Raw genomic sequence first — 14,604 nt, 5'->3', positions numbered from 1 at the left:
CTCAATCAAAGCACGCAGAAGAGATTGCGACATTGAACGCGGCTCATGCCGACGAAATGCAGCGGGTCCAGAGTACACAACCAAAACATGAAGAGGAGGTTGCTGCATTGAAAGCGGCTCATGCTGGCGACATCCAGCAGCTGGAGCTGAAGCTACAGGCATCACACCAGGAAGTTGCATCACTTAAGGACACGCATGCCTCCAGGACCAAACAACTGGAGGAGCAGATGAAGGCCGTACTCAAGGACCTGGAGATATTGGAAGCCGGGCATATTGAACAACTTAATCAAGCCAAAACCGACGCCATAGAGCAGCAACAGCAAGCTGTAGAGCGAGCCAAGAAGACCGAGGGCGAGAAGCTTCATCATTTACAACAGCAACTCAGCACTGTTGAAGCGGAATTGGCCGAGGCAAAATCCAACCATTCTAGAGAATTGGCTGAATTGGAAAGACAAAGAGCTTTGGATCATGAAAACACTCTCAGTGCACTTGAGGAGAACCACGCCGGCAGCATCAGTCATCTGCAGGCACAACTGAAGTCCGCCCAGGATACCTTGGAAGCGGCAAAAGCTGATCACGCCAAGTCCATGATAGCCTTGGAAGAGGAGGCAGCCTCCCGAAGCAAGGAAGCGGTTGAGGGCATGAAGACCAGCCATGCCAATCTCATCGAAGAGGTCAAGTCCAAAGCACAGTCAGATCAGAATGAAGCGCTTGAGGCACTGAAATCTAGTCACGCCAGTTCCATCGACGAGATCACTTCGAAAGCACAGTCCGATCAAAATGAAGCGCTCGAGGCGTTGAAGTCCAGCCATGCCAATTTCATCGAAGAAGCCAAGTCCAAAGCACAGTCCGATCAAAATGAAGCGCTCGAGGCGTTGAAGTCCAGCCATGCCAATTTCGTCGAAGAAGCCAAGTCCAAAGCACAGTCGGATCAGGATGAGGCTCTTGAGAACCTGCGTGCTACTCTTACCGGAGAAAATCGGCAGAACGCATCACAAGCAAAATCGTTGCAAGCAGATCTTGAGGGGACGAGGTTCCAACTTCAAAGCCTGAAGAGCATCCTGAGCTCAATGGAGGAAGAAGGCAAAGAGAAAGACCAAGAACATGCGGATGCGATCGAGAAATTGGAGCAGGAGTTGTCATCGGCTATTCAGAGGATGGCGGAGCAGTCAAGCCGTATGATGAACCTTCAGATGAGTCACGACCAAGCTCTGGCTGAGGTGAAGAAGACTTTAAGGGCAGACTTTGAGAAGGAGATGGACAGTCTTCGTGCAGACCACGATGAAGCACTGGCTGAACTCACCAGCAGTCTGGAGGAAAGGCATAAGTTGGCAATGGACGAAATGGAAAAGGGTCACGCCGCGGCCATCAATGCTAGTCAGGAACAGAACAAGCTTCAACAAGACGAGCTGGAACAAAAGTTGAAAGAAGCCCATGACGATCAACTTGATGAAATCATGAAAACGTTGGAAAACCAATGGCAGTCTCGGGTTGAGCAACTAGAAGAGTCCAACACAGAGGTCAGTGCCCGTCTCCAAAAAGCCGTTCAAGAACATGCCGACGCCACAAAGAGCATGCAATCAGATCACGAAGCAGCCATTGCAAGGTTGGAGTCGGAACTGCAAGCCGCTCATGCTGCATCCGAGTCCGCGCCAGATCCTGAGGAGCTCGTGGAAGTTAAGGACCAATTCGAGCAAGCTCGTCGGCAGATCGATGAGCTTAAGGAGCAGGCCGAAAATCTGCGACAAGAAACGGATGCTGTTCAACAGGCTGCGGAGCAACGTCGAGATCCTGCAGAGCTTGAGGAAATCAACAACAAGTATGTCGCTGCCCAAAGTGCTCTTGATGAGCTGCGTGAGAAGCATGAACGAACGATCAATGAGACCAAAGCAGAGTATGATGCCAAGCTGGAGCAGCTCATTGCTGAACTTAACGAGGTCAAAAAGGGAGCCGAGGATCTTCCCCAAGCAAGCGACCTCGACAGCGCAAATGCAAGTCTGGCAGATGCGAAGAAGACCATTGCCTCGCTTGAAGCCGGGCTTGACGGTGCCATGCTTGAGATTGAAACACAACGTAATCTTGCAGACAATGCTCAAACGGAGATCGCACAACTCAAACAAGCTCAAAAGGAGACCAAGCCCATTGCCCTGGCTAGTCCCAAATCAAAGCGAAAGAGCAGGAGTCCTCTGGGACTTCGAAGAAACTCGTTGAATCCTTTGTCGCCCGCAGGTTCGAGGCAAGGTCTTGAATCCAGTAAATGGGCTGCTACAACAGATGAGGCTCCTGGCAGACCGAAAAATTCTGGTTCAACGGCGCCTGTTGAGGAGGCATCTGCACCGACGCCAAGCGGGAAGCGCAATCTGGCCGGTCAATTGGCTGGCATCAGTGAGGAGATCAGACAGCTTGACGAGCTGAGTGAGGAGTTTCTTGAAGAGCACCAAAAGATGGCCAGGATATTGAGTCGTGTGAATGACACAGCCGCAACCGCTGAGGTCGAGAATGGCACAGCAGGACGTGCGGAGGAATGAGTGCTAGTGACAGATTGACATCGCGCGAACAGGGGATTGATTCGGAGGGGAACCTGAACATGATTCGGAGTGGACCTGAACATGATTCGGAGGGGAACCTCAACATGATTCAGAGGGGAACCTGAACATGGGGCTTGGAGGTTTGTGGTCTTAATCAGTGGACAGAAAGGGTGTGACGGTCACTGAGAATTTGGACATTCATGAGGTTTGGTTTGGTTTGGTTTCTTGTCTATCTTCTTCTGTCTCAGATGAGAAATCCAGGAGCCGTCTCTTGTTCTCGTTCTCTAAGCAAGCGAAATGAGCGAGCGCCACTTGGCGATGCCTTTTTTTTTCAGAGGCAGGGTGTTATGAGTTGTTGTTCAAGTTGGTTGTTAACCACTGGGGACGTTGAATACCCTTAGCGTACTTATTGTATAGAAATTTTCATTCTCTGAATATCATGACATCCTCTTCCACCTCGTAAGCGTACTGGATACTCATGATGTCGTACTACTCATGTAACACTGCCAGGAGGAGGACATTTCAGGCCTACCTAATCAGGGAAGAAGTCATATATACAGACCAATACAACATCACACACCATTCAATTTGTTGGTTGTTAGGTGTCACAAGGTCCAGGCACCATTTTGGCTCTCAGGTAGCCAAGGAGAGGGTACTGTCGAAATCAAATCCACCACCAGCACCACTCAGACTATTGAGTAACCATCAGTGCATCACCGCTCGGCGTCGTTTTTCCGGGTACGGTTGCTGTCAAACCCTACAGTAGTCATTCACCAAGACTGTTCAATAACCACTCAGGCTCGGCATCTTCTTCGTCAGGGTCGTGCGAGAGTAATGAATTCTCGGAGGCCGGCGTCGCTGGGTTTGTGTCTGTGTCTGTGCTGGCTGTCCGTCTCGCTGGTGGTGCCAATGTGTTTGTACTCGGCAAACCACTTGGAGTTGCAACTTGGATGCTACTCTCTTCTGCGGTGGCCTTTTGTATAGAACCAAGAGGCGAGCTGGGCTCGACATGAATGGCAGCTGCATTTGCGGGATCATTGTTGTCCTCGGTGAAGAAACCGCCCGTTGTATCGTACATTGCGTCATGCTGAGTCTTGCGAGGCTTGTTGGTGTGGTCTTGCGAGGCCCCTCCGGCGGGTTTGTCATCCTCGTCATCTTCTGGTAGGAAACCGCCTCCATATTCGTCTGCGTCGGCCAGCATTATGGTGGGCTGGTGTGCATGCGCGGAACTTCTAGCTGGTTCTTCCTCTTCGTCTTCCCCGGGCAGGAAGCCTCCTCCGGTGATGCCATCTTCTGCCTCTAGTTCGGGCACGAATCCTCCACCTTCGTCACCATCGTCTGCTTCGGGTAGAAAGCCTCCCGGTTCGCTGTCCTTTAATGGTTGCGTAAAATCTGTGGCTTTTGCCTTGCCGTTTGGTCGCTCGGCTGTTTCAGGCAGTTTGTGCGGAGATCTGACGACAATAATCTCCATGTGCAAGACTTCTGGAGGCAACAACCCATCAAGGGGCTGTAGCTTCGGGAAAGCAGGTTGAGCCTCTGAATCTGGCGGTTTGATACTCGGCTGGCCTGGCTCTGCTTCTTCGAGCATGAAGCCACCACCAGCATCCTCGTCCTGATACGTCTCATCATCGTCATCGTCAGCATCTGCCTCAGCCGTCGCTTCATCGTCCTCTTCCTTGTCGCCGTACTCCCGCTGGACCCGCTCCCTTACCCTAAGCGCGGTAAGCCATCGCTTCCACAGACCGAGGAGAATCCTGCTGCGTGCCGCCGTGGCTTCGCCTGTCGCCTCGGACTCCAATCCTTCAATCACATTGACCATGGCATTGCACATGTTCATGCTCACGACCGCACCATCGACAACAGCTGTCCCTTGTCGACCCTTGAACTCAAAGCCGGTCACCGCATCAGAGTAACTGATATCCAGAACACGAGCGGCTTCAGCAGCTAGAGGGTGACGGACATGAACTGCTCCAGCAGGAATCATCGATGGAACATAGACGTCCAGGTTGCCATATGCGTTCTTTGGAATGTCTCCATTGACGACTGGCGGTGGTTCGTAAAGTCGTGTCTGGTATTCAGCATATAGTGCCGTCCCCTCATTCGCTTCGTCATCTTCATCAAAGTCTTCAGTGACAACATCACGTTTTCGTTTGGGCACCACTCTCTTCAGGGGCTGTTCCCCTTCCTTTACATCTCGCCCTCGCCGGTACCATGCATCAGCGCTTCGACATAGATGAACGTCCCGTCGACGAAAGACGCTCTCCAGCTTTGCGTTTTTGGCGGTTCCCGTACTCACCTTTCCCACTTCATGCTTGGGCTGGATGACTTCACTCATGCGCAAATGCCGCTCGAGAACGTAGACAGGATGTCCTTTAAACTCCTGTACGTTTCGTGGCATGGGCTCGGTTTCGGCACGTTTCAAGAGGGCAGCATCTTCGATCTCGTCTCTCACTTCGTCAAAGGGCTTTTGATAGACTCGCATTGTCCTTTCCCACCACTCCTCCCCACCCTTGGTGCTTTCCACTCTTTGCTTTCGTGTCTTTGCATTGTACCATTGGGTATATCGTCTGGTGACGTCCTTCGCGGACCCGTCATCCTCAAATGCTATCACGTAAGTCATGCTGTTTTGCTGGTCGGATGCAGGCGGTTCGAATCCGGTCTTGGGCTTGTTGATTGTGTTTCGCACGATCGGATCCAACGGCATCCATGTCGCCGTCGAAGGCGAGTATACCTCAACCCAGAAGATGGGAAATGGTGAGTCCTTGACTCTTTTTGCCTTGGAAGGTGATGGGCGTGGCGTTGTTGTCTCTTCCGCGGTCGATCCGTAAGCCTGAGTGGGGGCATGGTAATATTGCGGCTTTGGCTTCTCGGGTGTCTGGCCTTTTGCAACACCGGAGAATGGTAGGACCTGAAGAGAGCAGACCAATCTAGTTTCGACGGCGACGGAACGAAGCAACGCGCAGAGTAATTGTGCACCGAGATCCCGTGAGCCAGATCGTGACTTTGCAGCAACCCTGAACTCCTCGAAGTCAATCAGGTCTCCAGTATCGTCGCTCTCTTTCACTGCATCAACATCCGCTCTCCAGTGAGCACGTCTCATACCTCTTTCCGTAATCGTCCACTCAACTTTCCAAATAGCACAAACTTCCTCGATTCCTTTCAGAAACGAGTGCGATCGCTGATATTGTGGTTTGGACTCATCGACGTGAAGTAGAGCTGTAATCTTGCGAGGGACGAGAGGTTTGAGCATGGCGTGAATTGACTGGCTCTCACACCATCTGTTCCGACAACTCAGGTGTGCCAGTAGACAGACAAGATGTGCTCTGTGCACTTCTAGACGGAGTTTTCGTTCTGCTGGCCCCACAGGCTTTCGCCGTTGAATGCCCCGTTTGGAAGAGTCCAGGTTTGTCTTGGACAAGTCCAGCACCAGAGTCTTCTGCTCGGCCTTTTCAACCGGTTCGTCCTCGTCTACTGCCGCTTCGAGATCGACATCCTCGAATTCAGCTTCCGACTCCTCTGAGCCTTCGAAATCATCGTATACTATCTGTTGTAGCCTTTCCGTAGCTTCGACGTTCAAGTTTTGTTCTGGGGTGACTTGTGAAGAGCCGAACAAGTCAAAATCGAGGTCGATCTTGGTCGAGGGCTCTTCGCTGAGTTTTCTCCGTTTGGACGACCTGGGACTCGATGCGGCGGCGTTTTTTTCACGTAAAGCTTCTGCGAGCATTTCGCCGTACACATTGGGAATGCCATCGTCGAGAGTCTCGCGTCGACGAGTTGACTGACGCGTCCGGCGCGTGGATGATCGCGGTGGTTGACTCTTCCTAGGTGGCATCATTTCGGAACGGATGAAGTCGGCTTATGCCATTCATGATTGATTTCGCGTTAACACTTATAGTGATGATCGTCTTGGCGAGTCCTCACGGAGAGTGAAGCCTCAATCCTACCTTCACTAGATGCGACGTCGACTCGGCACTTATTCGAGGATGGAGGGTCGACGCCTAGTAGGTACGTCACTGACAAATCTAAGACTGGAAGAAATTGTAGTGTCTGACAAAGACTTCCTGTCAGATACCATTTATGTGCCCTGGATTGTGGCAGGACCGGGGTCAAGAGGATGTCCGTAGGAAGCCCTGAAGGACTTTATGGTTTCTCAGGCGTCCAGGACATACTGCATAAACGAGTCTTTGGTGTGTTGATTCGATCCTTCACGAAGAATGTCTGTTTAGTTATGGTGATCCCTGTCTGACAAGGGCTAACGGCGCATATTGGTCACGGACGACCTAAAAACCACAGTTCTCCTCTTCTCCACTTCTCACAACTCTTGCACATTTCGAGTCCTACAAAAATCAAGAGTCAAAGTCGTGTAGTCGTTGCAAGACTTTGCAGGGCAAAAAAGAAAGCCTTGATAGTGGACTTTGGGCTGAACTGGGAATCGAACCCAGGGCCTCTTGCATTTCAGTTGAGAAGAACCCAAAGCAAGAATTATACCACTAAACCATCTAGAAGTAAATGTTAGAATCGAGATAAAACATGTATGAAAGATTCAAACTCACTCAGCCGAGGCCGACTTCTCGAGGTCGAATATAGCTTAAAATTTGGGGATACTGTCTTATAGTCCAAGATTCTTTGCTTTTTGTCTGACCGAAGCATTCCAAGACCCTGGCCTGAGTTTAGATGGTTCGTCGTCTTTTCATCTGCAAGTGACTCCTCAGTATTGAGTCTTACTGGGTATCTTGAGGTGAGCTTGTCACGTTTCGATACTGACTGGGATCGAGTCCTTCTTGTGCTAGGGGTGCCTGCAATGAGCGATTCACAATAGTGATGAATATGGTAAGGGCGGACGCCGCTACCATCGCTCCCCCTTTGGTGGACTCGACATGTCCATCTTCCTCAATATCCTTTGAAGCTCGTTGAACATGGGGATCTTATCCTTTACAAAGAATATCCCGACTTTTCCACCGCCTTCTTATAAGCCTCCCGTTGCTGTACCCTACTCAACCACTTCGTCACATTTGGCCAATCCCCACCCTCAGTACCTAACTTCCTCGCAAAGATGAACTCGATATTAAAACCCATGAGGATATCAGCAGCCGTCACGGTCTTGCCAACAAGGTACTCTTTGCCCTCAAGTTCTGACTCAAACCAATCAAAGTCGTTGTGCACATTCGTCGACAAACCCTTCTCCATTTCCGGGAGATACTCTTTAGCTGGTTCTGGAAGACTCCATCGCGCGTAAAGAATCTAGTGCACAATCTCAGCTTGTCCCCAAGTAAGAAGAGGTAAGAGCATACTGACAGCGAGCCCGTGGATCATAAACGTTCCTTCTGCAGCGGACATCCATTCCCTGACTTTCGCTCTAGCGGCTGGTTCTTTGGGGAGTAACCGACATGAAGTATCGTATGTTTCACAGATATACCTAAGCCAAAATGCCTTAGCGGAGAGGTTCCGGACGTCAAAAGTTTCGTATATGTAGTCAGATATCGAGTGCTTGAATGATTACTTACTCTGCGATCGCGGCACTTTCCTGTATCACGATATTGCCATCTTTGATGACCGGACTCTTTCCTAGTTTTGTGGGGATCTTCGCCTTGAACTCCGGCGGAGCAAGGCCATTTGATGCTCGCGGCGAGGATACCAGTTCGTACGGCAAAGACAGTTCCTCGAGCAGCCAGGCGATGCGGATAGCGCGACTGGCGCCGAGAAAGTACAGGGTAATTTCGGGTTCTTTAGACGCCATATTGTTCTGCACGAGATCTTTAAGATTATCTTCACTTACCATGCCTCCCTGGGCGCTTATTTTTTGATATATATATTCTCCAGGTCGTCAGTCATTACTACTCCTCTCTTCTCTACCTCGGGTTGATGGTATCATGCAGGCTGCGACGTCAACAGAGTCAACAATAAACTTCAAGAGAATCGAACTTGGTGAAGATCAAAAGAGCTTGAAATTAAGCTATACTTTTGGAGACAAGAGAACCAAATGTACCCAAGACAATATTCAGAATGCAAATGCAAATTGCAAACGCCAGTACCCCTGTGAAACTCCATGCCGCCCAAGTAACCCAAACCCAGACCTAGTCACATATCCACATATCTTGACTTCGCAATGATAGTCTACTGGACCTCGATCAATGCAGGTCCGAAGAGAGTAGCAGCGGCAACGGCGTCGACGTCGGCGAAAGGACCGGCGCCGTTGGTCACGACGGCAATGGTCAGACCGAACATCAGGTTCTCCGTGAAGGGGAAGTTGGCGGAGAATGTGACTTGGCTGCCGCTGACTTGAGCTCCGGAGATAGGAATGGCGACGGGGGTGTTTTGCTGGTTGATATAAACCAGGTTGAGACCCTGCCAGCTGGTCCACTTGCTGTATTGGCCAGCGGCATCGAACGAGAAGGTGAGTTGTTGGTCTTGAGCTGCAACAGTCGGGGTCTCGAGGTTCAGAACACCGAAGATGGGCAGGTTGATGGTGTTGATGTTAGGGCAGGAGCCTGCGACGACAAAGTCCTGGTTCAAGGCGGAGAAGGCGAACTCGCGAGTAGAGGCGGTCAGGAAGGGGGCGGCACTGGGAATCTCGCCAAGGAGCTCGCGGTAGTAGCCGTTCTGTTCGCCTTCCTGGCCGACAACCCCGACAACACCGCGGGCCAATTTGGCATCTCCATTGAGACCGAGCTTGACGATGACATCTCCCAATGTGCCAAGGACGACGTCAGTGAATTTAGCAGCCAACGCGATGGCGGAGGGGAAGTCCGAGACAGGTGCGACGTAGGTGCAGGGCTGGATGGGACCGGCATTGAAGTGGTTGAGGACGCCATTGGCGTTGAGGGCGTGGAGTTCCTCTTGAGCCTGAATGGCGGTCAGGGCGGTGATGACACTCTGTCGCTGGTTCTGGTCCTGGAATTGGTAGCCTGCAACGTTGTTGGTGACGTTGGCCAGCAGCTCAGTGAAGAAAGCCACCTCCCATAGCTCGTTGAAAGCAATCAGACGCTGGGACAGGAGATCATCGGGGTTGATGGATGGCGGTGGTGCTCCGTTGGGAAGGGTACCGTGGGCTGCGTCCTCGATCTGCGTCAGAGCGGACGAAGGGTTCTGGACGTTGGGGAAGCCGTTGGCAAGAGGGAACTTGAAGGGGTTGTCACCAAGATTGGCACCAGCACTGCCGCTTGACCAGGAAGCAGAGCTAGTCGAGGAAGGTGCCCAGGAGGCACTGGTGGAGGTTGGGGCGTAGTAGCCGTTGCTAGCAGCGCTGGAGCTGCCGTATCCCCAAGATCCAGTGGAGGAAGAAGCTGCTGGGTAGCCTGAAGAAGCGGCCGGTTGAGAGTCTTGGTAGGCCTTAATATGGTCGGTTCGGTCACCGTAGGAGATCGAGCCACGCTTCTCCATGGGAGCAGCTGTGACAAGGGAGGCCAGGGCCAAAGAGCCGAGGACTGGTGCGGTTTGCTTGAAATGCATGATGATTATGGGATTGTTGGGTGGTTGGTTTCTTGAGTGAATGTGTGTTCAACAATAAGGAAAATCCTGGAGTTTGCAAAGAACGAAGAGAGAAAGTTCGAACAATTAAGAGTGCTGAGCTTTGATTAAGATTAGTGAAAGACTGAGTTGTGTCAAAGAATGAATGCTTGTATATGTGTACGACCTAAGACTGCTGGGAGGGGTCTCGGGGTGCATGTTATATACCTATTCGATCCGTCTTGCCCAGCAGACGGGGGCCGAGTAGCGATGGCGAAAGCCTGAACGGAAAGTCAGAGTTGGGTACATGTTGGGGCTGAGGGAAGATTGCAGTGCAGTGCTGACCAGGAGGCCCAGCGCAGTCATCGATGAAGGATCCCACGCTTACCGCTGGTGTCGACTGCTGACCGGCACACCAGGCGTCGGGCAAAAGGTTATGTGATTGGGCTGTGCTGTCTTCAGCCTTGCAGCGAAAGAGTAGGACTCGATCATAAGCTCGGTCTCATCTGTAATTCTTCCTCGCCCGACATGACCATATTGGCAACGACAGCAATGCTCGTCAACATTACCTACGTCGACATCTCGCGGAGAAATACAATCCATTACTCAACATCGCAAGAGAGTGCAATCAGTCCACGTGTGAGTTGATGAGGAATGTCCATGAAGCTGGGAAGATTTCAGATTTCAGGCCCGTCAGCGCTTGCACTGAAGAAGAGAAGTAGGAGCGATGCAAGTATGCGAGCGAGGTCTAGTGCTGATGCATAAATGGAGACGAGAGGAACAACGAGTGGCTGTCGATTACTGGAAGATCCGGGGCGCAGGGGAAGAACGAGCAAAAATGCGCCACAAGGATCGAGCGACTCCCGGGAATTTTTAGATCTGACGCTTATAAGTGGTCACTGGAGGCCACAAGCTTTCGCTCCGCGATGCAATCAAGTAAGTAAGCTTCTTCTATTTTGGAGGAGATGCTTGATTCTATTTTTGTTCTTATTCAGCATTGTTTAGTCACCCACCCCCAAGTACCAATCCTTCTACATGTCACTCATTTTCCACGAACGAGTACTGCTTTGACAGCATGACGGGACTCGTCTAATCGGATCTCTACCTCCGACATGGCCTAATTAACCCATTAAGGCCCCTTTTCTTATGTCTGCTTAGGGAGATCAAAACGATCCCGAAAAGCATATCTCAGCAACCGACGGTTAGTAGTGTCTCTCTCGTCAGTTTCGTGACCCTGGCGCAGAGATATATTGTGGCTGACGACTCGAGTACGGTAGACTCACTCGCCCCAAGAGCTTGTGAATTCCCTCTGTGAAGCATAACGTTGTGCACGCTCATTGCCTGAACAATCGTGTGCAGCAGATATTATCCGAATCCATCAGGCTGAATCCTGGACCGAAGTGTCCGGAATTACATACCGCGCACAACTACGACAAACTCGTCTTTCCGTACGACACTTGCTACCAACCCAAACGCCTGTTGTGTCGCTGATACTCGAGCAAATTCGGAGATCATACCATCATAACAACGGCTTGGATGTGTATACAATGGGTCGTGGACGGCTATCGGCATAGATCAACCAACCATAAGCGGAGAAACAGGTATCCCCGCAATGAGGAATATCCCAGCACTATGGCATCATCCAAGCCAAATGCATTTTACGAATATCCCCAAATTGTATCAAATGGTCTCGCTTGTTCTTACCTGGTTGCATCTTCTCATCATCAGACAGGATGGCGACACAGACGATAACCCGGCCACAGCAAACCTCGTTCATCCCAAAATGGACGCAGGTCGCCGAGACGCAGCATGAGTGTATAGACCAACCCCTCATCTTCCCCAAACACAGTTCAATACTAACGGAGCCTTGTCACCAGTGGACTGGGCAGACTTGGTCACCCTTGACCTAAGCAAGTTTGACAAGCCAAATGGTAAACAAGAGCTGGCGGCTCAATTGTCCGACGCCGTGAACAGAATCGGTGAGTCACCTCAACAGCCAAACCATCATTCAATCTCAAATGGAATGCCTACTTACGCTTTACTACCAGGATTCTTCTACATCACCAATGTAAGTCTCGTCAAGATATACTATACCACCACAAACCCACCATATATGTTCCGTACTTTTATGGAAACAGTCGTTGACGATCTTCATTAGTTTGGCCTGAACCAAGAAGAAGTCGACCGCCAATTCAGCCTATGCAAGCAAGTCTTCGAACTCCCCACCGACGAAAAGATCAAATACCGTGCGGACCTCGAGCACGGCGGGTACAATGGCTACAAGCCCTTTGCGACCCGCGAAATCAGACCAGGCATCCTCGACAACACCGAGATCTACAACATCCCAAAATCCATCCCCGAGTACAAGCGCGAGCACCCCGAGGTAGTCAAGCAGCACTGGGACGAGATCCAGTACTTCGCCAAGCACATCCACTTCGAGATCGTGAACAAGCTTCTCGTCCTATTCGCCATTATCCTCGAACTGCCAGAGGACTTCTTCCTCAAGAACCACCGGTACGAGGCCAAGAGCGACTGCCACTTCCGGTACATGAAGTACCACAAACGCACACCCGAGCAGAACGCCGCACTGGACAATGTCTGGGTCAAAGGACATACCGACTTTGGCAGTTTGACGTTGTTGTTCAGACAGCCCGTCGCGGCGCTGCAAGTGCGTACACCCGAGGGCGAGTGGAAATACGTGAAACCCCACCCGGGAAGCATCACAGTGAATATCGCGGATGCTCTACAATTCTTGACCAACGGATTTCTCAAGAGCAGTATTCACCGGGTCGTCGCGCCGCCGCCGGATCAGGCTGACGTTGATCGTCATGGCGTTTTGTACTTTGTCAGGCCCGAAGACGATACCCAGTTGGTCCCCATTGATAGCCCCTTGCTGAAACGCTTGGGCTATGATCAGACGCTGGATCAGGCAACCGTTGGGTTGACGGCCGGTGAATGGGTCAAGGCGCGGGTGTCGAAGAATGTGAGTAAGCAGGGCAAAGATGATCAGGAGATTATCAAAGGTGTCAAGGCGAAGTACTACGATTGAACCACAACAGTGTCATTGGCATGCAGTCATAGATGGACGCACGCCCATATGTGAGCGGAACATGGAAGAACGTAAAAGTTAAATGAAATGTATTCGCGCTGACCCTAGTGCTCAAAGTACAATACATACCAAAAAGGTTTCTGACGTCCAAAATTCCCTGGACCCAATAATGAAAAGAAATCGTGACCTTCAGCCTCGACCCCTTCCTCTCTGTCAATCTCTCGAATCCATACTCCCGCCATCAGATCCAGTCGAGGACTCGGTCGTGGCCGGTGAGCCTCTCGATCTAAAACTGATCTCCATCCCGTGCTTTAGCTTGTAGTGTCTCTTGACAGCGTCCGGACGCAGGGAAGCATAGTCGCACAAGTGGCACTTCTTTCGGTCCTTCTCCGTGGCCAACCCATGCGCCGCTTTCTCGTGCTGGCTACATCGTCTCTTCTCCGCGAAGGCGGCGCCACAGCCTCGTGTACATTTGAACGGCATAGTGTGCTTGAGGACATGCCGATTGAGTTCACATCGGCGCCGGAATGACTCGGGACAATCTTTACAGCGGAATCTGTGCGTCGGAGAACAGGGCGTAGGCTGCGTGGGAGATTGAGGGTTGAAGTCGTATTCCGGAAAAAAGTTGAGATCGGGTAGATTAGCGAGACTGACATTGTCGGCGGCAGGATACAGGTCGAAGTCGGAAGTGAAGTCAAAGTCGTCTAGGTAGGCCGTGTTGTTGAGGATGTCGTGGTCAAGGTTGGAGTGGGCCATGGTGGAGAAGCGTTGGGCCGACTTGATTGTGATAGAGATGCTTTGATGCTGGTGCTGTGGCGTTGGGCGGGCGACAACAAGCTGTTTAGCCGACGTTGTTGGTATGTTGTGTTTCGAGGTGCCGACAGCGGTCATAAACGACGATATCGGACCCGAATGGGATCAAGGTGGATGGTTGCTGGTGTAAATTGACTCGCTGGATGCCTTGTTCCCAGTGAGAGCAGGCCAAAGAACGCGAATACGTGCTCGATGGCGAACCCTATGAAAGGGCGCGGAAATGTTCATATTGAACGATGGTATCTTGTGATCGTTGGCGGGTTGGACGATTTTCGTGCCCCTGGATAGTGTTGGGTCCTTCTCGCTAAGTTGGTTCGACAGATAGATGTTGTTGGTATATCGATTGCTGGCCTTGCCATAGACGACAGTCGGCAACCCCGTGGCCAACAACATGTTATTGGCCACGACCTTGCCGATTGAAGCACTGGTGAAGGCGTTTTCCTGTTCTCCTCTCTGGTTTGTATACTTACTACTGCGCGAGCCCGTTGGGGTTTCCCCCCACACCCACGTCAAAGACACTTGTTGATTGCGTCCACTAAGATACTGTTGGTCGATGCCCACAGTATCAATCAACAATATTGCCGTGGTTGCGGCTTTCTTGAGGTCCATCAACGACGCCACGCTACCCATGCCAGACTGTGCAAAAGGGACATCAGCCGAACAGCAATCAACAGATTTCTGTGATGCTTACCAATATGTCCATGTTGACTTTGGTGGACCACGCTGCTCAAATCCGTCCGAGGTTGGTGGCATCGGTGGCAGTCTTGT

General features: G+C 51.3%; 5 protein-coding genes and 1 non-coding gene across 6 annotated transcripts; 1 reads left to right on the top strand and 5 right to left on the bottom strand.

Moving 5' to 3' along the window:
• Positions 1 to 2,952: 2,952 nt before the first annotated feature.
• EDD37DRAFT_382779 (xeroderma pigmentosum group C-complementing protein) lies at positions 2,953 to 6,601 on the bottom strand. The gene has a single exon (XM_062812133.1). It carries the CDS (start codon positions 6,361 to 6,363, stop codon positions 3,295 to 3,297), a length of 3,069 nt encoding a protein of 1,022 aa, XP_062671214.1. The 5' UTR covers positions 6,364 to 6,601; the 3' UTR covers positions 2,953 to 3,294.
• Positions 6,602 to 6,945: 344 nt separating this feature from the next.
• On the bottom strand, positions 6,946 to 7,033 carry EDD37DRAFT_t10. The gene has a single exon. It is a non-coding gene; the product is annotated as a tRNA-Pro (tRNA).
• A 427-nt stretch (positions 7,034 to 7,460) lies between these two features.
• On the bottom strand, positions 7,461 to 8,265 carry EDD37DRAFT_649650 (glutathione S-transferase; the record flags this gene model as incomplete). The annotated part of the gene is made up of 3 exons (XM_062818156.1): positions 7,461 to 7,769; positions 7,824 to 7,944; positions 8,033 to 8,265. The coding sequence occupies 3 exons, from the start codon at positions 8,263 to 8,265 to the stop codon at positions 7,461 to 7,463; spliced, it is 663 nt and encodes a 220-aa protein (XP_062671213.1).
• Positions 8,266 to 8,474: 209 nt separating this feature from the next.
• EDD37DRAFT_382702 (uncharacterized protein) lies at positions 8,475 to 10,167 on the bottom strand. The gene has a single exon (XM_062812132.1). The coding sequence runs from the start codon at positions 9,975 to 9,977 to the stop codon at positions 8,643 to 8,645; it is 1,335 nt and encodes a 444-aa protein (XP_062671212.1). The 5' UTR covers positions 9,978 to 10,167; the 3' UTR covers positions 8,475 to 8,642.
• Positions 10,168 to 11,418: 1,251 nt separating this feature from the next.
• EDD37DRAFT_382636 (uncharacterized protein) lies at positions 11,419 to 13,307 on the top strand. Its single transcript, XM_062812131.1, has 4 exons — positions 11,419 to 11,789; positions 11,852 to 11,953; positions 12,023 to 12,042; positions 12,133 to 13,307. Exons 1-4 carry the CDS (start codon positions 11,708 to 11,710, stop codon positions 13,021 to 13,023), a joined length of 1,095 nt encoding a protein of 364 aa, XP_062671211.1. The 5' UTR covers positions 11,419 to 11,707; the 3' UTR covers positions 13,024 to 13,307.
• Positions 13,237 to 13,779, bottom strand: EDD37DRAFT_649647 (uncharacterized protein; the record flags this gene model as incomplete). The annotated part of the gene is made up of 1 exon (XM_062818155.1): positions 13,237 to 13,779. One exon carries the CDS (start codon positions 13,777 to 13,779, stop codon positions 13,237 to 13,239), a length of 543 nt encoding a protein of 180 aa, XP_062671210.1.
• Between the last annotated feature and the right edge of the window lie 825 nt (positions 13,780 to 14,604).

The sequence above is a fragment of the Exophiala viscosa genome (genome assembly GCF_022695815.1).
Source record: "Exophiala viscosa unplaced genomic scaffold EDD37scaffold_4, whole genome shotgun sequence".
Lineage (NCBI taxonomy): Eukaryota > Fungi > Ascomycota > Eurotiomycetes > Chaetothyriales > Herpotrichiellaceae > Exophiala > Exophiala viscosa.
This window is presented reverse-complemented; position numbering and strand designations above follow the sequence as displayed.

Bases quoted from the DNA above. Each gene is read 5' to 3' on its own strand.
- EDD37DRAFT_382779 (XM_062812133.1), bottom strand. From the start codon at position 6,363: ATGATGCCACCTAGGAAGAGTCAACCACCGCGATCATCCACGCGCCGG.
- EDD37DRAFT_382702 (XM_062812132.1), bottom strand. From the start codon at position 9,977: ATGCATTTCAAGCAAACCGCACCAGTCCTCGGCTCTTTGGCCCTGGCC.
- EDD37DRAFT_382636 (XM_062812131.1), top strand. From the start codon at position 11,708: ATGGCGACACAGACGATAACCCGGCCACAGCAAACCTCGTTCATCCCA. The intron at 11,790-11,851 runs GTATAGACCAAC...CCTTGTCACCAG, and splicing joins CGCCGAGACGCAGCATGAGT to TGGACTGGGCAGACTTGGTC. The intron at 11,954-12,022 runs GTGAGTCACCTC...CTTTACTACCAG, and splicing joins CGACGCCGTGAACAGAATCG to GATTCTTCTACATCACCAAT.